This window comes from Cariama cristata, unplaced genomic scaffold (genome assembly GCF_000690535.1).
Source record: "Cariama cristata isolate BGI_N322 unplaced genomic scaffold, ASM69053v1 scaffold1984, whole genome shotgun sequence".
Lineage (NCBI taxonomy): Eukaryota > Metazoa > Chordata > Aves > Cariamiformes > Cariamidae > Cariama > Cariama cristata.
The window spans coordinates 1-24,084 of record NW_009612148.1 but is presented as its reverse complement, the minus strand read 5'-3'; the positions used below and the strand labels follow the sequence as shown (position 1 = coordinate 24,084).

Sequence of the window (24,084 nt, the reverse complement as noted above, 5' to 3'; positions counted from 1 at the left end):
GCCACACTGCCTCAGAGCTACCCTGAGCCCCAGCAGCCAAACCCCCAGGAGGGGGCATAAACTCGGGGCCCTGGCAAGTCTTGCGATTCCCTCCTTTTTCCAGCTCTGCAGTCTAGCTGGATGCTACCAATAACAGTGATGTTTTCGTTGTCTGATATCAGGAGAAAACCGTAGGTATTAACAAAAACTAGCCTCATATGCTGAAACACTACCATAAATATTGTTCATGCAACCCTGTGTCAGCTGCTCTGAGAGATTCACAGAAGAAAATGAATGTATGTTTTCCTCTTCATCAGTGAGTACCCAGAGTAATTGTACCTGAGTCAATAATCATAGTTCTCTTTTTCTCTTATGTCACAATAAATGGAAGGTAATCCCATTTCAATTATGTCTTTGCTCCAGCCCAGTTCAAGAGCAGTGAGTCATCACTGACTGCAGGGGAGTTGCTACTGGTTTAAGCTGGTAACACAAAGGGCTGAATTTGGTTTCCTACTTCTATCAAATGTTCAGATATTATGCAAATTGTGTATCTCCTTCAACGCAGAAACATCTTGACGTTTTTGTCAGCAAGGGCTTAGAGATCGTGAGTTTCACAACATGATAAATAAACTCTGCAAGGCATAAATCATTTAGGTTGTTCCTAGCGTGTTTCGCTTAATCCCATCGTTGCAGGGCTCTTCTAGATATCCTCCATTATCAGATCCTGCTGGTTATTCACCCAATTTCCTTTCTTAACTGTCTTCCTCTCCTCCTTAGCATTTTGACAAGCTTGATCTTGGGGTGTCTGGTAGTTGGCAGCTGGCAAAATGGCATTGCTTTGGCCTCGCTGAGAATAGACCTCCCTGTGAACGATCTCCCTGGAGCAGAGCTGAAATTTAAAGACTGCCTGAAAGCCTCGGCGAAAGTTTTCGTTAAAGAAACCGTAGATGATGGGATTGACGCTGCTGTTGAAAAAGGCCAGCCAGTGAGCAAAGGGATAGATATAAATGTTGATGATCTGCAACTGGGTATCTGAAAGGTTGGCGTAGTCTGAGAGCATCATCAGAGTCCACAAGGGAAGCCAGGACAGGGTGAAAAGCAAAGCCACAATAATGAGCATTTTGATGACTTTTTGTTTCTTCTTAGACACGCTGTGCCGCTGCTCCTGGCTGTGTTTTCCCACCACGGGCATGGCTGTGTTAAAGAGAGCAATACTTATCCTAGCATACATGATAATAATGAGTGACAGAGGAGCCAGATAGATGTTGGCAAACAGAACTGTTGTGTAGATCTTTCTCATTCCCGGGTCAGGCCAGTCCTCCCGGCACCAGTATACAGGGCGGGTTTCATTGCCATAGCCAAGGATCACCCTGAAATGCTTCTCTTCTTGCACGTGCAGCATGACTGCAGAAGGACACATGATGGCGATGGCCAGAATCCAGATGACTGCTATAATGGCTACTGCAGTTGATATTGTCAGCTTCTGCTTAAACGGATAAACAATGCATCGAAACCTGTGGCAAAGACATCCGGGGACACACGTGGAGAAGCCCTTTAAGGAATGCTTAATCAAACAGGCAAGCATACACACACACTTTAAATTGCATGTTTTTTTAAAAAATGTAGATGGAATCATCTCCTCATCCTGCACAAACTAGTGGAGTTGTATTTAGTTGCTCTGTTTAAAAGCTGTGTTGGTAAAAACAATCTTAAAAAAAAAAGTCCTATTTGCTGTTAAAATTTCCTCATTTTGATCTGTCTCCTTATCAGCCTGCTACTTCTGCTACTTCATTTAACCAAAGTGGGTACTAGTGCCTCTGCTATCTAGCTTAACAGCTAAGGAACAAACCAATTCTAGGCAGCCAGGTGTAGCCCAGCTGTACCATCTTTAAGAGATACAGCGGAGGAGCAAATTGCTATTGGTGCTCTTTAGACCTGGCCACATTTTGTTTAGATTAATAGCCTCAGGAGCAAAACACATCTAATCTATTGCAGTGTGGTATGGATTAACGGATCGGCCTTGGCATGGTCAGGTGGCCAGAGGGAGATAAAAGTGACAGTTTACAGTCTCTCTTAAGTTACATCTTACCTGTCTACGGCAATAGCAACTAGAGTGAAGACAGAGGCAGAAACAGAGATTCCTTGGACCATCCCGCTCATCTTGCAAACCAGGCTCCCAAAAGGCCATCCTGGAAGGAAACAGGCAATTGAAATTGCTGCCATCTCACTGCAGCACTGTGCTTATATGTGTAAGAGGAAATTTCCACCCCAGAACGAATACATTTCTTTTGCTCTGTCAGGCCATAGCAGGGGTTAGGGAGGCAGAGGTTATGTAAACAAATGCTGTGCCAAATGTTTTGGGTGAGTTTCTGATGTTCCAAAAAACAGCAAAGCAAACATTTGTGGTTTAACATCCCACTAAAACAAGATCTCAAGACAAGAAAGGGAATCGACCACTACAGTAGATTCTCTGCAAGTAGTTCATAGCATCTGACAAGTCTTCCTAAATGTATAAATTGTTAGTGGGAGAATCCCTTCCTAAAGACAAGGGATGTGGAAGTCAGCAAGGACAACCCCGGTCAGAAGGTGAGTTAGAGGCTTGTCTTCCTCACTTCTGACTTCCAGCGACTTGAAATGCCAATAGACCCCGCTCAGAAATATGTGCCCAGCTCTCAGGGCCCCTAGGGAGACCAGCACTCAGAAATGCAGATGAGTCCCCCTCAAGCTCTTTATGCCATGTGGTGTGAACCAGCCTACCTGCAATGATGTTGTCCAGGAGGGTGGTGGGCATGCAGAAGATTCCCACCAGTAAATCACTGACAGCCAGGTTTAAGATGAACAGGTTTGTGACTGTACGCATATGTTTGCTCCTCAGGACAATAAAGCAAACCACTCCGTTGCCAACCATGCAGAGCAGGAAGATCAGGAGGTAAGAGATGATGAAGACGGCTGCCACTGAAGGCTGATGAAGATAGAAATCCACATAGGAGACGTTGCCTTCTAAGTAGAGGTACGTGTATGTCCCGTTATAATTCAGCATGTGAGGCCAATCGAATGAAGAGTTTGAGTCCATTTTCTTACTTGTGTTGTAATGTGCCTTAAAAGATATTTTCAAAAAGGTCATTTTAATATGCTTGAAATTGATCTGAAGAAATGGGACTAGTTTGGATATACTGTGTGCTGAAATGCATGCAAAGCTTATGTATACTCTTTTCTCTATTGCTTATTTTAACAGTCCGTTGAGCCTCCCCAGATAGGAAAAGCAACAAATACTCTTAGTTTGATTTTTACAACACAGGTGTACAAAGGCGACCAGTAAGACTGCTGCAGGGTTTTCTTCCTTCTGCAGGCTCTATAAATTAAGTCCTTCCTTTCCCAAAGGACAGGAAAGCCAGACAGGATGTAAACTGGCCTATTGTGTTGTGTCAAGTAAACAAACCAACAACCTGAACAGTTTATTTTGAGAAAAAAATTAATCAGAATTCTTGAGAGATCCATTTACTCAACAGCTTGAGTAATCTGGCACTTAGGCAACAGCGAGATTGCTGGGCCTTGAAAAACAGTGATTAAATTAAAGATTTCTGAAGTAGCACAAACCTTCTGCCCAAAGGTATCCAAATCCAATCCCATTTCCTTGAAAATGAAACATTTTTGTGTACAGTTGGTATTAGACCACAGTTGATTTTACATCCCTGCTTACAAGCTACATAGATCAGGAGATGAGTCTGCAGATATGAAGGACTACACTGTATTTTAAACAGGTTAAAGTACAAGATAGCTGGATTCATTTCCTAGCACTGCTGCTGAATTCCCATCTGATCTTGAGGAATTTGTAATCTCTCCATGTTGTGGTTTTCCTGCTGTAAAATGTGAGTGATACTTTTCCCACATGATTTATTCACACTATAAAGTAAATTCTCCCATTTTATATTTTATTAGATTACTGTTGGCAAAAGCTACAAGCTTTTTCTAAGAGAGACTTTTTTCAAGTCTGAACTTCCTTGATACTGATTCATCTCAGTTTCAAACCACAAGTATCTATGCCTGCTGTGTTGTAGTAGCAATGCTTTTGCTGGGGTGATAGCTTGAACAAAAGGGTCGTGAGACTTTTTATTTGACTGATGGAGCTGAAAGAATTAATTTAAAGCAGGTACAGAATTTGTATGCCCCAAACTTACTTCCAAATTTAACTGATTGATATTAACTTTGTAAGCCACAATCTGTTTTCTTGCCTTGTAGAACCTAGAGTTATATGAGGCGCTGCACCAAAATTCTAATTCAAATCTTAACTATGGCAAACTTCTAACATGTGTATATACAACACACATAGAAATGGTATCAGTCTACATAACAGGCCAACAGTCACATCTTGATATTTACAGCTGATACCAGATAACTTCATTTGGAAGCAGCATTCAAAATTTTTTTCCACATTTATTTTACCTACCAGATGGAGATGCCTAAAGAGGCAGGGGGACGGAGGTATTCTTAACTTAAAAGAATTGCAAAACTAATTGGTGGTAGAAGGCATAAAATTAACGTATGGGTGCAGGTGCCTTTAGGACACTTACAAATTCCTTAGCATAAATAGAATTTAAAATAAGGCACAAATATCCAAATGCTGATAAGCTTGTATGTGAGGGAAGGAAAGTGCTGGGTACATCTCTTTCCTTATGAAAGGAGACTCAGAGCAGGCCCTTTTCTGTGCAGCTAAGGTTTCAGCTGCCTCCCCAGATACCTGATGATGGTTTTCCCGTACCTGTCGAGTAATGATGGAAGGTGACATTCTGTTGTCACTCCATGTAGGGCAGCCCTTGCCCCAGGAAAAGAAAATGAGTGTTAGGTACCAACACTAAAAGGGCAGATGGTTTTTCTTCATTCTTCTTGCTGGGTTTTACTTAAAAGAGTTTCTAATTTACCTTCTGTCTCTGCCTATTGTTCCCTGATACATTTACACACTCTTAATTCTCAGGAAAGCATTGCAGCTTTTCTTTATTTTGCTTGTCAATGAAATTCAGTAACATCAAAGTCTCTGCAAATGTTTTACTTCCAGGTAGCAAGTGCAGTAAAAAAATACTTATTCTGATATGTCTCAGGTTTGAAACAAGCAGAGCAGTGAAAAAACCTTCACGTTCTGGTGTCCTCTGCCTTTTTAGAAGTCCACAGCAGGACAGTGTTTGTAATAGGTCTGTATTTTTACATATTCATTAAAATGTCTGCACATTAAGGTAGGTAGAGAATAATCTGAAATCTCTAAAAAAAAAAAAAGGCTTTCTTGTATGTTCTAACAAAGCAGTATATACAAGCTAGCTGTAATAGTTGTATATTCTCTTTGGCTGTCTTTATGGAAAAAGACTGTTTATTTATCCTTACTGTTTTCATTCAACATATTTTCAAAATGATTGAAAATATTTTTATTCAAATGTACTACGTGCCAAATGCTTTAACTAGCCAGAGATCAGAGTCAACTGCTGTAGAAAGTGTTTTAATGCCAATTTTACTGTTCACTCAAGATAGCAGGCACTGCATTTGCACACAAACATGCCTGAGATGAAGAGTGTCGGCAGAATTCAAATACAGATATTTGACAATAGTAGTATATGCTGTTCCTTTAATCACAGATCTGGAGCTGTGCTTTATAAATCCCAGGAGATGCTGCGTCACTAAAGATCCATTTAAAGCTCAGCATCTCTCGCTCCCTTTCGGCCTGTGACAAGAAATTGATTTATCGTTGCTCGTTTTCCTTGTCGTCGCCCAGCCAGTTTCTCAGGGTACTAAGGAGCAGGAGCCCAAGCTCTCCCTGCCCATCTAGATGAGAAGCAGAGCTTACCACAGGAGCTTCCTTCGCTGGGAAAGGCAGCGAGGTCCCCAGGTTGGTGTGGCTATGCTGGATGAGGCCCAAATACACCACAAGGAATTGAACACACTGGCGTTTGCTCTGTAACTCTAAGTCACTTCTGAGGGTGCCGACCGTTGGTTGGCAAACCAAATTAAAAATGCGAGGGCTCTTGCTTTCAAGCGTTCTTTTCCTGATGGCTTGTGATGAGAGCAAGGAAGGAGTTTGGTTTAACACAGGGGAGGTGAAATAGCAAGAAATGGAGGAGACGGTGCCAGTAATCTGACTCTTGTTACATGTTTGGAGCAAATGAAGCAAGGGATGGAGCTACCCTAGACCAATTGCTGCATTTCAGACAGTAAATGTAGCTGTATGAGAAAATAGGTTCTTCTCTGTGCAGAGTAAGCACAAGACTTGTGCTCCTGGTAGGTCTCCCATCCGGTTTTGAAAATTTTGGCAAAGAGTAGCAATACACTCAATCCCAAGAGTGTGGAAAAAAGTCAGGCACTCTGCCCCTGCTCATCCTCTAACAAAAATAAACATGTAGTTGGCTCCTTTGTTTTGGCTTCTCTGAGGTTCCACCTAAGTTCACGTTCTTCCACATTTCTCTACAAATAGGACAGCCAAAAATGTATTCTTTTTGGTTATTGTTATTGTAAATTTTTACTAATTTTCTTCTGTAATCGTTTGCTTCCCAGAGGTGGTGCTTTAAGAAAAACACTCCAGCTTGGGGAAGATGGCTTTTGTCTCACGCCGTGTTCCCAGTCCCCATGACCAACAGGACCTGTGCAGTCACGAAGCAGCCCTGCAGATGAGATAGAGGTGACTTTCCTTCCTTGCCTTCCGTAGTTTGGCTTTTTGAGGGGTCCCTTATGGTATGAAGGAGAAGTTCTTTGACATTCTGTGACAGAGGAGCATTGTTCCTCTGTGCAAGAACAGAAAGGGAATATCTACAGTTCAGATTTTATTGCTGCTTTGCACCTTATATACACAACCATTTATGGGCTACACAGGCTTTTGCTAGGCTTTTTACAGGTACAAATGGTTATGCAGATAGTACTAATATGAGGCTTTGGTCCCAGGAGTACAAACTCTTGTAGGTTGTTCCTGTGCAATGGCAGCGTTCTAGTTAGTTAATTACTTAGCATTCTGTTCATTAGGACAACTGAAACGATACCTTATCACCCTAGAAGCAGGAGGAATAATTTTATAATTTTTTTTTTTTGATACATAACTTAGATTTTCTCTCTTTTTCTGACAATGTATTGTCAAGCAACAGCTTTCAATCCTTTCTGTAATGAACTCTGGAATAGTTTTTGTTTGTAACTAACTGATAAACAAGAAGTTGCAAACAGCCTCAAGGCAAAACTGGAGCTGTGTCTGTTTGTCTTACACAGTCTGATCACAGTTGCACTGATGAAATTTTGTGTCATTGCAGCTGTAGCAAACAGTGAATTTGCCATACAAATACCACAGCTTACAGGAAATGGAAAAGGTATGCAGATTTTTATTATATTGAAGCTGAGGTGGAAAAGGATTGGCTGGAAGGAGAAATTAAGGCAGTGCCTTGTGTTTTCACAAGGTACTTGCCAGCTAAAACAGACAGTGATAAATAGTCGACAGAGGCACAGAAGACAGAAACATAAGTCATCTAAGAAAAGGGAAAAAATAATGCAATACATAAATATTATAAGATGATAAATAAAAGTAATTTGCTTCCACGTGGTAATTTGATAAGGGTATGCCCTCCCTACTTCATTTAATATACCAGAGGAAAATCTGCAAAGTAAAGCAAGAGCCTCCACTAGTGAAAAACTGCCCAGTCTCATGCACTGGGTTTTTAAACACACAGGGCTCATATGCTGTTGAAATCCCACTAAGAGCATCCATATACAAATATGCAGTATGAAGTCTCATAGCATAACCAGGACAATCGCATGCCACTGGATATGGAAAAATCCATTTTCCATTTTTACAATAACAGCTCAAGGTAATTATGAAGTGAATGCAATTATTTCATGTTGGCCACATGGACAAAATCTAGTAACCACTGGAGCCAGCCAACACTGCTTCACTTTTGCACACAACCATCTGTTTTTGTTACCTTGATTTCTGTGAGTGTGAAATCTGATCACAGAATCCTCTAAGGCTTTAGACGCTGAAACAAAGATAAGGAACCTTCAGAGACATGAAGAACAAAAGCATGTTGTCATGGAAAAAGAAAATTTAATGTGCTAAATGCTAAAAAAAGAAACAAAAAAACCAAAAAAACTGTTCTTCCCTTGTCCTGAGCTCTATACTCAGTAACAGGTCAACTACAGAAATTTCCTAGAGATCCTGGAAAATTATAGCATCTCTGGTCTGCTGAAAAGTTAGAAAATTCTGCTTGCAGAATGCAGCCACTGAGGGATGGCAAAAATAGCAGTACCTCATTCTGTAAGTGTCTTAGAAATAAGGAAAAGACAATTGTGTGGGTTATCCTATGACTCAGTGGATCAGAAAAAGCTAATAACCAAGACAAATTGTTCTTGCCTTAAAAAAAAAAAAAGATCAACTGTGAACATTCCTGACTCAGTGAGGTGCTGTTAGCAGCCATTTTTAAGAATTAAGTAGGGCATGTGAAGTAGTATGGGAATGGAAAGTAGTCACAAGTGACCTCTGCCCTAAAAGTAATGTTTCCAGGGAAAGTAGTCCAGTTGCCAGGCTCCTTGGTTGCAAAAGACTATTTCCTATGGAAACCAGCTTAAAGCCAAAATGTTGTTCAACAGGGAGACACTGCTCAGCAGTATGCAGTGAGGCAGGAGAAAAGAAAAAAAAATAATCAGGGGAACCACTAACTGTGTGGTAGTACTGTGAACAAGGATCTGGGGTTTGTACCAAGTTACAAGCTGAACAGGAGGCAACAGCAGCATGACGTACAAGAACAGCAGGCACCCTAATAGCACATAAGCAGGACAGTAGCTTCTAGAACACATGAAATACCTCCATGCTGTTCAGTACTCAGGGCTCATTTCATTTGTTGCATTTAGTTCCGGTCAATTTAATTCAGCACAGATTTGGATCAAGTGCAGGAAGTCTATAGAAAGTCACAGGAAAGATCAGAGGGCTCAAAATTATACCCTACAGGGAAATATTGTAAGATAAGTCATCATTTAATCTAAGAAGGTAAAATGTGGCACTGTGTTCTCCCATTTCACTGTAAATTTTAGAAACTCTTTATCATAGCATCATACATTTCAATAGGTTAGATATGAAGGATGTGTGTCCACAGTTCATTGCAAGCAGGGCTCATCTTTGCTTTCTCTTCCAGAGAAAAAGCGAGGCTTCAGCAACAGCCAGACACCAAGTTCCAGACTGAGGCTCAAGTACATGACAGTCAGAAGTGCAGAAAGTATAAAACTGGAGCACCTGGGGTTGCCAAGATAAATGCCACAGGCAAGACAGCCTTTTTCCCAAGTCAAGATTTCATTAGAGTATCATTAACTTCTTGGAAACTGTTTTAAGGTATGTCTTAACTTCACTTTGCACTTAATGTCAGTTTCCCATATAAGCAGAAGTGTTCAGTCTGTATAATGCAGGACTTGAACTGCAAAGTACAAACTCTGAAGATATTTATGAATTAAGGCAGTAGAACTTACTCTTAAAGTATTTTATTTACTTTTTCATATATCAGAACTTCAATGGTATTTTATGAAATACCTCAGAGGATCTTATCTCAAAATAAGCACCGCATATCACATGGAAACGGTAGGCTTTCAGCTAGGAAAAAGGAGTTGTGAAAGAAAAGCCATGCTAAAACCAGCAAATTGCAATAATTTTTTTCTTATTAACATTTACTTCTATGAAGAAAAACAAGTATATAATGAGAAGCGAATTTCTCATTTTTAAATGGGCAATCCCAGGGAGATGTACCAATCTTGAAGCTGCATACAGTGCTCTTAAAAATGACTTAAACTGTTTATCCTCCCCTAACAGCCATTCATCTGGGTAATCTGAGCTGGGACCAAAGAAAATACTTTCTCAAAGGATTTTTTTTTTAAGATCTTATACTTTTGCTATGTTGTCTAATTATAAAGAATGCTGTCAGTAGGCTATCAGTAGGACTGCCACAATAAAATAAGACTTAGTTGCAGACTACTCATTCACTTGAGCTAGGAATAGAAAAAACATTTTGCCTAAAAGCCAAATCTCAAGTGTAAATCAGAAGATGCTAATGGCAGGTGAGGCATTCATAGCAAGTTATGTTTCTCTAGAATAGATCATATTTTCCACCCCACTTCACTGTTATGGCATTCAAGTATTATTCAGTTTAAGTCAATCATTGATTTTATTACCACACTAAGCGAGGAAGAGTAAAGCCGAGAATTTACCATAGCAAAACATTGCAATAGCTGAGCATTTTCTGCCATTTGCTATTAGTTGGCCTTAAGATGCCAATGTATGGATTTTATCCTTTCAAGCACATACCTGACTCCTACCAATTTGCCCAGAAACATACAAAATCTGAAGTATCCCATTTGGCAAATAGTTGAATATGGGATGGAAGTTTGTCAGTTACTTGTTTTGCCTTTTTATCCATCATGGAGCTGTATGACATACTGCACAAGAACAAGGATTGATAGCATGAACAGATACAGTGACAGTATTTTAACATGAGCTAAGCGAGTCCTTGGTTACACAGTAAAATTAAAGTTACCTAACACTTCAGCAGCAAAGAAACATGGAGAAAATGTTTTCTGCATGCATGTTCTGTTACGATAGCTGTAACATAACATACATGAATCCTTGGAAAAATAGAGCTTAGGCTGCTTACCTATTGCTTGTCATTGTACTCCTATTTTTTTTGCTTAATGCTTAGTCAACCTTTAAGCTTCAAAATTTAAAGTTTTTCCTATTCAATGTGTCACAGGCTGTTTTAAAATTTAACTAAAATCTCAGCCAACTGTTCCCTGAAATAAGGTTAAAGTAAGATTTCCACATACAGGCACACTTACCCAGACACTTTACTAAGAAGCCTAGCAAGTCATAAGATTTTAGCTCCCTTAAACTCAGAAATGGCTTTTTGTCATCTTCACAAGAATTCCCCTAAGATCACTCAGAACCCAAGCATCAAAGTTCTGCATCTATTAGTGGCCTTTTTGCAACTGGAATCTAAGGAGTCTTTTCAGCCGTAGTCCTCTCAGTCAGGTGCAGGGTGAGAAACAAGGATGGTACTACCACCAGCATCAGCAGCACAGGGGAAAATAATCATAAGGCACTCAGTCAAGCAGAGGGCAAGGAAATTGTACAACACATTCAGTACGGGGCTTGGCCTGGTCATGATAAGAGACTTACACCCCAGCCTTAAATTTTAATAGCTGCTGAGTCTAAAACCTAACACATGAGAGAACATCTGTTTAGAAGTTGCACAATACCTAATTGAAAGCTATCTTAAGTCTTACCGAGGTTAAGGTATTAGAACATGCTTTCTGTGTTTTCTGTTATGCCACCCGATAGTGTTCTTGTCCTCTTGATGTGGTATTGTATGGCAAAACACAAGGACTGATAAATATCCTTTTGTAAGTTAGTGCAATTTACCTGGTGCTTAGGATGCATTCAAAGATATTAATAATTAGGGTATCTTCCCTTTAGAGGGTTCACCCCCCCACACACACATCACTGCATAATCTAGCACTATCAAGACAAGTACTGGGCTTCCTACAATAAAGGAGTGAATGCTGTACAAGCCAGAACTGTGCAGAGAGCTAAGTGCACTCATTCCAGCTTGCCTTTGCTATTCAGACACGCATTCAGCAGAGAAGTGATCAGCTTCTCATTAAATTAAGTGTCTTTGTGGCTGAGCAGTAAAACTTCAAAGCAAGCACTGTAGAAAAAAAGCTAATACAGCAAGAGCAGTGGTCTCCCTGTTCACCAATACACACGTAGCTGTTCACCAGTACACACGTAGCCACTGAGAGCAGCAGCATTAGCAGTGTTTTGCAAGCAGGCTAGCAAACGTGTCAGATCTCTCTTCTCCTTCGCTAATGCTGGCTGATCAAACTCATCCACTACTCCTGTGAGCCAGACACCAAGCATGACATTCTTGGTGCCTCTGCTACCCCCTCACACCTTGTTCATATTTGTCCATTTTAATATGTTACTTGAATTCAGAAGGGGAAACAAGTCCCTAGTTGAGAAGCTTTCAGTAGAGTTAAACTATTTCAGCTAAGTTCTCCTGAAATCCACTTTGCAAGTAGAAGCTTCCCATCCCTCAAGGGAAATTGGCCAGGGACTCCACTAAATATCATGTGAACTGGTCTGAGCTTTTTTCACTGGAGAGATACTCCGGTGAGCACTTAGCAGTAAGTGTTGTGGATTAAGCTATAGGAACAGTTAAGGGATCACTGCTAGGCTTTTTGCAGCACTAAATTCCCCACTAATGGGAGATGAGCTTTCTAAATTGCCACCTTCCAGCATAGCAGCTGATTTTTACCATCCCCAGTCCTCCAACATTGGCTGGATGGTAGGCACAAAGCTGAATCAATTGATCTTACATACAGGTTAAGGCTCTGCTCATGAGTCAGTCATTGCCAGAGCAGTCAGGTGGAGATGACAGCCACATCATTTGGAGTACTGAAAGTGAACAGAGTAATTGGGGGAGGAGGTAGAAGGAGGAAGCAAGTGTAGTCATAGTTTAGGTAGAAGGTGCAAGATGGAACAACTGTGAGATAGGCCCAGTGGAGAATAAGACTGGCAAACAAAATAAGCAATTTAGGAGCCCATGGGTCAGGCTGCAAGCTAATTCACTCTGTATAGAGAAGCAGGCACTGTCATGATTTAGTTTATGCCCCCCACCCCACACTGGGAGGCACAGAAGATCCAGTACAGGGAAGCAGGCACTGCCATGATGTAGTTTATTCACTGCAGAGTGAATGACCATAACTCAGCCCAAGGTTCACTGACACCAAGTTATTGGTCCATACAGAAACATGGCATGGACATGTTAGTTTTTAAGTCCACTGCAGAGCTGCAAACTGCCAAGAGAAATGGCAAACAAACCTGCTCTGTGCTGCATCCTCTCCAGTAAGCCTTGAAGGAAGCAGTTAAGTCCTTTCTCTTGAAGGATGGAAATGTCCCTACAGGAAGCCCCATGCTGTGACATGGGATGTGGGGAAGATAGGGGCCTAAGTAAATAATTAAACCAGTTAACCCACTTTCCCCAGCCATCGTTTCCCTGCTGTCAACTGCTCCCAGTCACTGAAGAGCCAGCATTGCCTTGCAAGCAAACCCCCAGACAGAGCTGGGAGCAGTGCAAGTACTTCAGGTTCCAGAACAGAACAATTTGCTCAGGCTGTCAGAGTGCTCCTTGGGTCAAACACAGACACAACTGAAGCATGACTTACCTTGACAGTAACTCTAAAAAACTCTGTCTGATTTTAAGCCTTAATTTATGTTGTTTTGTGTCCAAGTTAAAATTGTCTTTTATGGTAACTACAGAAGCTACTGTCACACAGATATTGCTGTGTGGGCAACAAAGGCTGACGAGATTCACACCAGTAGAACAGTAACTGGAAATGCAAATGCAGGTGGAGATTATTGCAGCCATCCCTCCAGGTGGAGTTCAGCATTAACAACTCAGGAGATGTGACTGGCTATCAAAAAGTTACTCTCACTATGGCAAGTCAAGTACAAAACCAGCATTAAACCAAAAAGCTCTATACAAGCATAAATTAAGAGAACTAAACTCAAGAAATAATGTGCTTGTAACAGCTTCCTGAAGTGTTATCCTCAGCCCAGTCATCAAAACACTAACATTTCAAGCCAAACACGATAGCATTTTTCCTGAAACTGAGGGCTTGGACAATAGAATTTGGCAGTATTTATGACATAACCTCCTGCATGGCTTTTTAAACACTATAAAAACAAAACTTTGAAAGATATATGGATTTATTTTATTTATTATTTTATTTTACCTAGAAAATTGGCTTCTGTCTAGAATTATTGAAGTGGAATGAAGAATTTCCCTTGTCCTTCCCAGCCTCCTTTCTCCTACCTAAGCAGATGTGAGCTGCCAGCAGCCTGAACCAAAACAATACCAATGCAAATAGCACTTCACAAGGGTTCTTTGCACTAGATTACATCTATGTTTATTGTGATAAATGAGCAAGAGCCATATAATTATTTGATTTAAATCTATTTTAGCACAAAAGTTATTGCCCAATATGAGATAGGCATGAAAGCAAACAGAGCCTGTGATCTGGAGTATATTTGTTTCTTCTCCTTGGCTGGAATATCCACCTCAATACAATATTCATGTTGAGAATCTCAGTTTGGTCTACATACAAGAGAACACAAGTATTATTTAAAAAAAATCAAGGGGGAAAGGGAGTATATCTATCAAAACCAGATGCTTATTGGGTAGCTTCATCTATTTTTGACAAATCACAGTAACAGGTCCAGAGTTATGAGACTGACACCCTCCTTCCAGACATTTGCTGTAATTACACACAAGTAAAGGTGTGTGAACTACCATTGGAAAAGAATGTTTCCCCCACAAAAAAAAAATCCAGCCTACTCCAAGTAGAAGGAAGTCTTTAGAAGAACAGCTACAAGCCCTGCTTGTTCTCAGCCAGGGCTTCAGCTAATGCTGCTTTTGTGGTGACTTACCATCACATGCAATTAATACCTTAAGTCCAATTATACTGACATTGTTTTGGGGAATGTAGCTCAAAGATACATCCTTTTATTCCCTCTATACCACTTAGTATATAGTATTTCAAACCCAGCCAGCTGCATACTTAACATGAAACTAATTGTAGCATGTACATGGCTTGCATTTTACATCAGGGATTGCTACTTAGATCTCATTACAATGAAATAGCATTTTACCTCCTCACCCAAGCTCCCAGGTAGTGGAATATCTGATTATGCTTCACTAGAAATTAAGCAGAACAGTCTGCCTTGACAGAGGGCAGACTACCTGTGCAGCAAGTCAGTGTTGACTCCTTAACACCTAGCCACAAGCAAAGGTCAAATTTGTCCAGAGGCAACACCTTTAATCTTAAATAACTGTATAGACTAAACAGAAGAAAACCCTGTCTATTAAGCTTATACCAAGGGTTTAACCTGCATAGCATCATCTCTCTAGAAAGAGCTAATAGTTTGTAGGACTGTACAACAGGGCAGTGGAGTGAAGTCTTCCCATACCTTCCTACTTACTAAGTGTTCACTTTTACTGACTTGGCACACCAGCATCTACACCTACATAGTTTAAGCGCTCACTAACAGATTAATCCACTGATTCTTTCCATGAGTTGCTCTAATAACCTAACAATTATCTCAGTAACCCGTGGGGTTCAAGCTGTTGAGTGCAAGGTGATTTTCTGTCCAAACATAGGCTATTCTCCATAGGCATCCATGTCCCCTTTCCTGTGTTTCTCCAGGTACACTGCATCCTGTCAGGGATGAAGGGGAGAGTGGCATGCAGCACTAGTGACATGAATGAACCCAGCAGTTTCCATGGCATGGTAAGCTGTCCTCCTTTGTCATCTCCTCTTTCTTGAGGATCCCTTTTATCACTGATTAGCATCAAGCATTATTTCACCAGATTACCACCACCCCAAGACCTCAGTGAAAATAGCTACTGTAAGCTACCATTACAAGTTAACCATGTGTATGTATTTCAGCTCTAAAAAGGTTTATTCTTTTTTTTGCACCTGCACTGTGAGGCCTCCATTACAGTGAGCCCAAGTCCACATGCTGAACCAAGCTCTCTCCGCTCCCCTAAAGCCAATTCTGTTCAACAAGTGATAGCTGAAAGTCAAGTGTGCCACAATTGTTCCCAGTAGCATTTGCTTCTCTATTCAAAGCAGCTTACACTTAAAAGTGTAGTACATTTGATGGGCCATTAGGCTGTCTTCATCTGTACCTTAAATAACCTGTACCAGTCATACCATAACACTGCTACCAGCAAGTTGCTCTAACAACCTAGGTTTATCCACTGGAAGGCAGCAGCAAAACAAGCACCCTCTAACCATATTGACTAGGGTCACCTGACAACTAGTAGCATTTTAATGAAACTCTCAGCCTCAAGATTTTAGGCTTCAATTTTAGTAACAGTTGAAAACAAACAGTACAGTAAGTCTTTTATCTAAAGGCAGAGTTAATGATTTCCTTCAAGGGAGACAACTGCTTTTCTGTCAAGGCAGTACTCTTGATACTTTTCACTTACCATGTCAGAAAGCTAGAATTAGTCAACAAGTTTGAGATACATAATCCTGCTACAAGGAGACCTCAGGTCAAAATTTTCAAAAAACCTTGTCCTTAGCTTTTAAGGCCACGTGGGAAATTTTAGTCTATAAAGTCATCTATCATTATAGAATTAAATAACCACCTTTCCTGGTTTAAGGGCACTAATGCATCAAATACTGGCATCAGCTACTACCAGCCTACCAACTGTTAAACATCCATATAAATAATGCAATTCTCACCCAGTACACATGCCTTCAGTTTGCAGGAGTTCAGGGTGTCCAGCAGGTCAGTGGCTCAAGGCACAGATGTCCTGTTGGCCATGACCCTGTTAGACCCATCCTACATTCAGTTTACCCTTGAGGTACCTCAGTCCCATGAGGGGTGACAGTCAGTGCAGACAGTCCCATTCTATTTCTTCAGTGGCAATGGCTGTACCATACAGACATCCTCATCCAGTGAGGAACTGCAAGTTCAGGGTCAGTTTTCTCATGCACCATGATTCACATAGAAATTACCCCTTGATATAGCTTGATGAGGTCAGATCACAGGTCACAAGACAACTACAGCAATGCTGTGGAAGCAGTTGACCCAGCTCAATTAACTTGCAGCTTGTACCAGTCTTCTCCCCACCTTCTTGTTCCTCTCTTACAGAACTCTGCAAGCTCATACAGCAACAATAGCCACACCACCCCAGGCAGTTTGCTACCCACTTGTCTCTCCACAGCCCTCTTAACAACCCTGTGAGAACCTTTGCCTTTAGCACTGCTGTACATCACTGTACCATCAGCCCCAGTGGATTCAGCAAAAGTATAAGTCTAGATACAAACAAAATGAATGAGGGTGACAGAAGCTCATCATATGAGGATTTGCAGGATATACACTTTGGTCTAAGGTCTACACAATTAGATTGCGTACTAAATCACACTGTACATAAATTCAATTTTTAACCTTCGAGAGCCTTATATTTTTGTGGCAGCAAATAAGTTTTACAGAGATGCTCATTAAAAAGGAGATTAACATCAACACAACACAGGATTTCGGATGCTCAATAGGCATAAGGCAAACTAAGCCAGGATTTGGGATATGCAATAGCCATAAGGGAAAGTAATTAGATTGTTCTCTGCCTCAAGCAGCAACGACTGGAAGTAAGTTTTCCTTGCTAAGATTTTCCTTTTGAGAAAAATCAGCAGCACAGGTCCAGCCCTTTGGTTTGAGATGTCATCTTACAGGTACCTAATTGCAAGCCTCAAGAAATGGTCCCCCCTTGCAGAGAGTTACATTCCATTAGTTACCCTTTCTCCAGCAAAATACTTGAAACTGATCCCACCGCACTTGATATTTTGCAGCCCCCAAGTATGATTTAGATTTAAAGGTGGCACTATTATTCTGTAGTTAGAGTTAGATAACAAAAGGTATTTCAAGCTCCAGATACTTTTCTCTTACCGGAGATAGTCTGCTATTGATATAAACACAAAATAAGAGCATGTAAAACTTTTCCTGGTCAAAGTCACCCCTTGGAAAGCCATTCTGATTGAAATGAGTAGTTCACTGGACTAAAAGGGGTTGTCCTTGACCTAAAACATCCCAAATGTATCTTTAATGAGAGTTTTTAATGAGTTTGTGTTAATTCCCTTCAAAATAACATTTAAATTCAGGTTGAATTCTCTTCTGTGCACATTTGGTTTGATCTGAACATAGTTACACTGCTAGCAGTAAAAGAAATAGTGCAGACTATTACAGGTACAGCCAACACAAAACTTGCTCTAAAATACTGTACGAGGCTTTCTGCACCTTCATTCACAGCAAAATTAACACAACTGATTCCTGGCAGATAAGTTTCCCAGACTCAGCAAGGCAACTGTGTTAACTAGCAGCATTTGACAGCTGACCCTTAAAACATTTTTTCAGCTCTTTTAAATTGACAGCCATTTGTAGAATCAATCAGGAAAAAGCAAAGCAAGTTACACAAATGGCTCTGCTCACCCCTCTTCCACAGCAGAGCTCTTAGTGGCAACAGGCTTTCCTTACAAAAACCTGGAGCTCTGCACAGCATTTGAGCACTAGCCCGTTTAGATTGGCACCTGCAGCACAGATGCTTTCCCCATCGCACACAGTGGTCCTTGCTGGCTGTACAGCTGCCTCGTCCCTGCTGGTGGGGGGAAGTGGTGTTGTGTGTGTCCCCCAGCTTTCCAACCACAAAGCCATTTGGGGCTGAGGCATCTAGTGCCAGCTCCTGTCCCCCCTCCGGGCAGGAACTGGTCAGTATTGCAGCCTTGCACGCTCTGCAACCAACTGAAGCAGTGTGTGGGGAGGAGAGGCTTGCTTACCAGAAGGCAGATGCCTGGCATCACCAGGAGCCCCATGCAGGCAGGTTTATGTCCCCAAGTAAAGTGGGGGACCCCCCCCCCCCACCTCAGAGCAGCAGGATCAGCATTCCACCTCACACACATAAAAACCTGTTGCTAACAAAGCACCTGCAGTTTTACCTCAGCAACCAGCTACAGCAGAGAGGGAGGAACAGCCCAGCCCAAGTTAAAAGCAGCCCCCACCCCACTCACCCAGGATACCCCCACTTACAGGTCCCAGAGCTCCGCAGTGGCCACTTCTTCAGCACAGGAAGGAGGAAGGCTGCAGCCCCAGGCACAGCAGAGAGGGAAGAGACCCTGCAGCTCCTGCCTGATGCAAGGAGGAGGGAGAGAAGGAAGGAGGGACTGGAGAGAACAGCCTGAAGCCAAGCTGCCAAGCCCTGGGACTAGAGGGCTGTCACCTGCAGCCACCACTGACCTGGGCTGAAGGGGAATGCCTGGTTTGCACATCAGGGCTGCGTTTCTTGCATATATTTAATTGTAGAGCCTCCCCCTTCTGCTCTTTTTGAGGCATCCCTTTGCCTTAGGAAGCTTGTTATCGGTGTCAGGAACTAACAGTTACCTCTGCAGATGTCAGCCCTCTGACAGAGCGCCCCAGCCATTACAGCTGGGGGGAGCAGCAGTCCAGAGCCATCCCCAATGCACTGAGCAGTCCTCAGCACAACATGCAACTCTCAGGCTCTTGTCCTGCACGCTGAGCCACAACATTTAGATCAAGCCTCTCTGGAAAGAAGGCAAGAGTAGCTTTTAAATCAGCAGCAGGAACCAGGGGAAAAAAGAACAGTCAGTATGGCCCAGGTTAAATTAGTTCGCCCTTGTATCCGAGATTACAGCTTTTGCCTTACCTGTTTCTGCCTTCCCAAAATCCAACTCCCACCCAGACCCCATAGCCAAAGTTGGTAATATTCACCCCACCACCATCACTAGAAGCTCTCTCCCTCCTCATATGGCTAAAGGGTGGAAGAAGAGAATCTCAGAGGCCAATGAGTGCTCCAGGCCCAACTTAGATCTCCACATTCAGAGCAAGAAAAGAAGCTCCAGGGCTCTGACTTAGACTGGAAAAAGCATCCCTGCTCTCACAGGGTTCCCCACAGTACCACTCCATGGGTCCAGGTTACCAAAACAACCCTTTTATCTGAACTAGGCTTAAACAGATAATAGAAACCTAGCCAGAAATCAGGAGAACAAGGAGTTCTGCCATAATGCTATAACCAGACTAAGCATTTGCCTTATTGCTTGCACTTAGAAAAGTTAATCAGCATGCTTTAAAAATAACATGTGCCAGCTTTATTTTATCAGCCAGTAGGAGTAAAAAAAGAATTAAGTCACATACTGCCACTAGCTCAGGTAATGCAGACAGATTACAATAAAACTGGAAAACAAACAAACTTAAACCTAATGACAGCAGTAAACCAGAGCCCCCCTGCCTCCACATGCATAGCCCTACAGTACCTCAGCAGGAGTCAAAGGCAGTCTAATAACACCACGCAAATAAAAACAGGAAAAAAAAAAAGGCAAAACTAACAAGAAAAAAAAAGAAGATTTACATCACAGCTACAACTGAATTGAGAAATAAGCTCCCTGGGCCTAAGCTTAAATACAGAGCTGGGGCCAATGGGGAAGGGTGTGTGGGTGGTGGAGGCTCCAGGTGAGGCCATCAGGGTGATGAGGACCTGGTGGGGCGCCCTGAGTGTCATTCTCAGCAGCTGAAACCAAGCAGCTCTGACATCTGCAGATTCCCAGCAAGGCTGTCAGCATCCTTTGGAGTGAAGGGTGAGGCAGAAACTTCATCATCTCAATTTAGGATGTGTCCAAGTGTCTTCTCTGCAGTGACACACAGTGAGGACAAGCAGTGAAAAGTGTGTGTGTGGTATATGTGCTGTTAACAGAGCTGCCCTACACACAGTGGTCTTTGTGATCCATATCATTAGATCTGACTATGTGGTGAGTTCAGTCCTTTGTTTTTTCTCATGATAGTAGGAAAACAATTGATGGGTACAGGCTATGAACTGAACGTTTACTTGATTTGCCTACTGCTCTCCAAATCAATCAACAGCAGTTGAAATTAGAAAGACACATTTAAAATAATAAATGTGGGGACAGACGAACAAGGGAGAAACATTTTCAGCTTTTCCAGATCCCAGACCCACACCAAGCACATTAACTGCAAGTACTAGGCTGTCACGATTTGCGGTCAGCGGCACAGATGGCCGTAGCAGAAGCAAGGAGGTCTCTATGGATTCTGTGCAGGGTGGGAGCATCAATCTCACACTTAGATTAGGTATGTATCTTTTGTTATACGCCTCAGAATATATAGTGAGGCTTGTAACAGTCCCGTCTTGCCAGATGAAGAAAAAAATTATCTGAAATTTGAAACATCTCATTCGAAAGAGATTTTTTCTGCCAGAAAAAAAATGAAATGTCCCTGTTCAGCTGGAAGCGCTGGTTTTGTGTGTGTGTGTACACTGGGATGTGCTGCTGCCTTGGGTATGGGAGTCTGCAAGCAGTGGAGCAGGATTCAGATTTGTGTCCCGGGTGGGTTGCTCACAGATGTGATGGCATGGATATTTGCTGGCTCACAAAGTGTCAATGCATTGCGGGGCTATCCTGTGGTCCAGTTTCTTCTAATTTGAAAGTCTTTTAGTTGTTGAAGGGGAAGTTGCTGTGCAGGAGATGAACTATGCCTGGGCTTGCACTTATAGACTTGGTTTTGTTCTTGTAGGTCCTGAAGCAGACTGTGTTACTGCCGTTGCATGGGATGTCATTGTAGATGCTTCTGGTAGCCTCAGAGGATAATGATCCCCTCTCCTCTGTATACTGGAGCAATTGTTCCCAAAGTACATCCAGCTCAGGGTGAGTGCTTTTTTTTTTAATCTTCATATCATGTGTGTGTGCGCATGAGTTGCAGCTTGCCTGCTTTCTGTCTGCCACTGCACCTATAAGAGGGGGTTACCTGTCCTCTCAAGCACGGTGTCACAGGCATGTGTGCCGTCGTTACGTACTGCGTGAGGACTGGCTGAGAGGGTAGAATGGCCTTGGCGCGTACGATAATAAGAACGGTATCAAACTTCATCCTGAGTGTAAGGCCATGATTTATGCCGCAGCAATGATTTCTGGCTGTTAAGTCAGGGAGCTTATCAGTAAGAAATACCAGGGAAGAAGGAAGCTCTGGGTTTATTAACCCAAGGGAAATAAAAGCCAGTTAGTAACTTGGTGGGATCTTAGGACAGCATGACATGAAGTATTTCTGATGGAGGTGGTGGTTTCAAAACTTCCCCAGAGTCTTAGAAAGCCTTCATCTGGAGTAGTCTGTATTAGTCAAAGCCCACACGTTTAGGAAAGTTTAATTTAAAACAAATTCACAGAGATGCTGCTGAAGGACTGGAAGAGGATGCCCTTTGTAGGAGAGAAAACTGCAAAGAGCTCTCCATTGTGTAGCCCATACAGCACATGCTGAGGCAGGATCTTATTTTTTGCTGTTCTTGAATCCCAGAAGTAATTATCAGGAAACAAAACCAACATGTTTAGCTACAACAAAGTATTGAAAGAGTACCTATTGGGTTTAAGCTGGCACTGAGCAAATTTAGGTAGGAAATTAGAAAGCTTTTTTCATAGGAAAAATATAAGCAAAAAGTACCCCCAAATATTTTTAATACAGGATTTTTTCAGCTTGAAAAAAATGCTCCCTTGTGAATTCTGAAATCTCAGTGAAGCCAGTGAGATTCTTGGGCAGCCATCCTGACACAGTGATATTTGCCGGGTGTGAGCAAATACTCTCTGACCTGTGCAGGCAAGAAAAGAGGAAATACTGGAAAAGGTTTCTTGAATGGCAGTTCAAAAACTAAAATGGCCAGCTTTTACACTTTGTGCTCTCCTTCCTCCCAGTGTGGCATAACTGCCCTTTCTCTCCATCTTTTATTAGATGAGAATTTAAAAGGAAACTGGTTTTGGCTACTGCAATTTTCTACAGCCAGTGACAAGAGCTGTAGCCAGAGATTTATTTTGAGTCAGATGCGTTGCTCAGGGTTGGGAGGAAAATGAGGCTAGGAGGACTTTGCTGGTATCTGGGGAGTATGGTCTTTTTTAGGGGGTGAAAGAAATGAGAGCAGCTTTACTTCTAGAAACTGAGTTCAGAAGCTCTGGCAGGCTCAGCAGTGCAGATATACACGCATTTAGGATGTAGGATGTAGTGTGAGTGCAGAACAGCAGAGGAGTTTGATCTGAGACACTTGAGACCTTCAGGGTTTGACTTCATTACCCAAATGTGACATTATCTTCGACAGCCTTGAAAACTGCCTTTCAGCTACAGGGAGACGATACGTCAGAGGTGAAGGTAAGTCCTGGATGCTTCTAAGCACATTTCTAAACATAGCATCTTACAAAACCAGCTGGGATTCAGTCTGAACAGACAAGGGAGGGCTGCTGTTGCTGAAAATCCTGCTGGAATGGGTTTTAGGCATGCATTCATTCCTGCCTTAATTTCTCACTATGAAAGATGTTTTACTGACTTACGTGGCTTAGGAGGGAATGACCACAGACAAAGCAGAAGCTTGCCACAATTGCAAACCTGTCTTTTGGGTTCGTTTCTGTGCTTAACCTCACTTGTGGCAGACTGACACCAATCCGTAGATTGTTTCTTTTATTGGCTTTCTCTTATTTGCAGGATGGACACATCCGTCTCTGAAGAATATGTATCTTGTTCTCCTTTAGTGCAAAACTGACTTCTCTGTATTTCTTTCTGCTGCTACGCCATTGCTTGAGGGTGAGAGTTACTCAGTTTTCATCAAAACGAACAGCAGTGGGCTTCCAGGTCCTCCGGGCAGACCTGAAATGATTTTCTCACAGTACCTGGTATGGCGCTTGTTTTCTCTGCAAATTCTTGCTGGCCCCCCCATTGCCCCTGTAATAGATGCAGGCAGTGTGTAGTGTAGTTGACTGCCCTGGGACATTATTAATGCTCTGTGGGGCTGGACTAGTGTGTCCCCGGTCCTGCTACTCAGTAAAGGCTGCTTTGTCCTGACAGCTTGCTCTGTGTGGAGAGAAGCTCGGGTCTCCGCTGCTGTCCACTGCCAAGTGTCTCAAAATGTCACATTTTGCCTTCTGCCTCCAGCCTGCTGCTGTACGTTCTTCCTTCTGCGAGTAACGTGCCTTGAGAACGGGTACCCAGAACAGATCTACCCGCTAGGTCAACCACCTCAGAGGTCCCTCCAGCAGGTAGCGGCTCACTGACGGCTGTCAGGTCTGAAACACCAACCCTTACTCTGCTGTTTTCTGGTTGTTAACAGCAAGTTAGACCCCGTTACAAACGGGCGTGCGCTGCCGGCTTAGTTCTACGCGATGCCAATGCACCGTGCGGTTTGTAGGTTGTTAGGTGCCCTGAGGCCTTTCTCAGGACCGAGGGCCTTGGCGCACTCCGACGAGTGCTGGCTGCGCCCCGCTCTCTGCCTGCCCGCTGCAAATTCGGAGAACTGAGAGAACTTTCGGGAGCGGGCCGGGGCAGCCCGCTGCCCCGCTGTGCCGGTGGCTGCTAGGAGCACGTGCTCTCTGCCGCGAGGTGATGGCCGGCGGGGGGGTACGGAGGGGCAGGCGGAGCCAGGGAAGGCACTCATCCCCGCCAGAAACCGGCGTTAATTATCGATTAATTACCGACCGAGCGGCGGCTGGCGGGGAGCT

General features: G+C 42.6%; 1 protein-coding gene across 1 annotated transcript; it reads right to left on the bottom strand.

The window, feature by feature from the left end:
• Positions 1 to 679: 679 nt before the first annotated feature.
• On the bottom strand, positions 680 to 21,484 carry NPFFR2 (neuropeptide FF receptor 2). The gene is made up of 4 exons (XM_009698486.1): positions 21,365 to 21,484; positions 2,737 to 3,076; positions 2,069 to 2,168; positions 680 to 1,493 (listed from the first exon to the last, which is right to left on the bottom strand). Exons 1-4 carry the CDS (start codon positions 21,482 to 21,484, stop codon positions 680 to 682), a joined length of 1,374 nt encoding a protein of 457 aa, XP_009696788.1.
• Positions 21,485 to 24,084: the final 2,600 nt, after the last annotated feature.

Bases quoted from the DNA above. Each gene is read 5' to 3' on its own strand.
- NPFFR2 (XM_009698486.1), bottom strand. From the start codon at position 21,484: ATGAAGTTTGATACCGTTCTTATTATCGTACGCGCCAAGGCCATTCTA. The intron at 2,169-2,736 runs GTAGGCTGGTTC...GTTTCCTTCCAG, and splicing joins CCTGGACAACATCATTGCAG to GATGGCCTTTTGGGAGCCTG. The intron at 1,494-2,068 runs GTAAGATGTAAC...TCTTTGCCACAG, and splicing joins GTTGCTATTGCCGTAGACAG to GTTTCGATGCATTGTTTATC.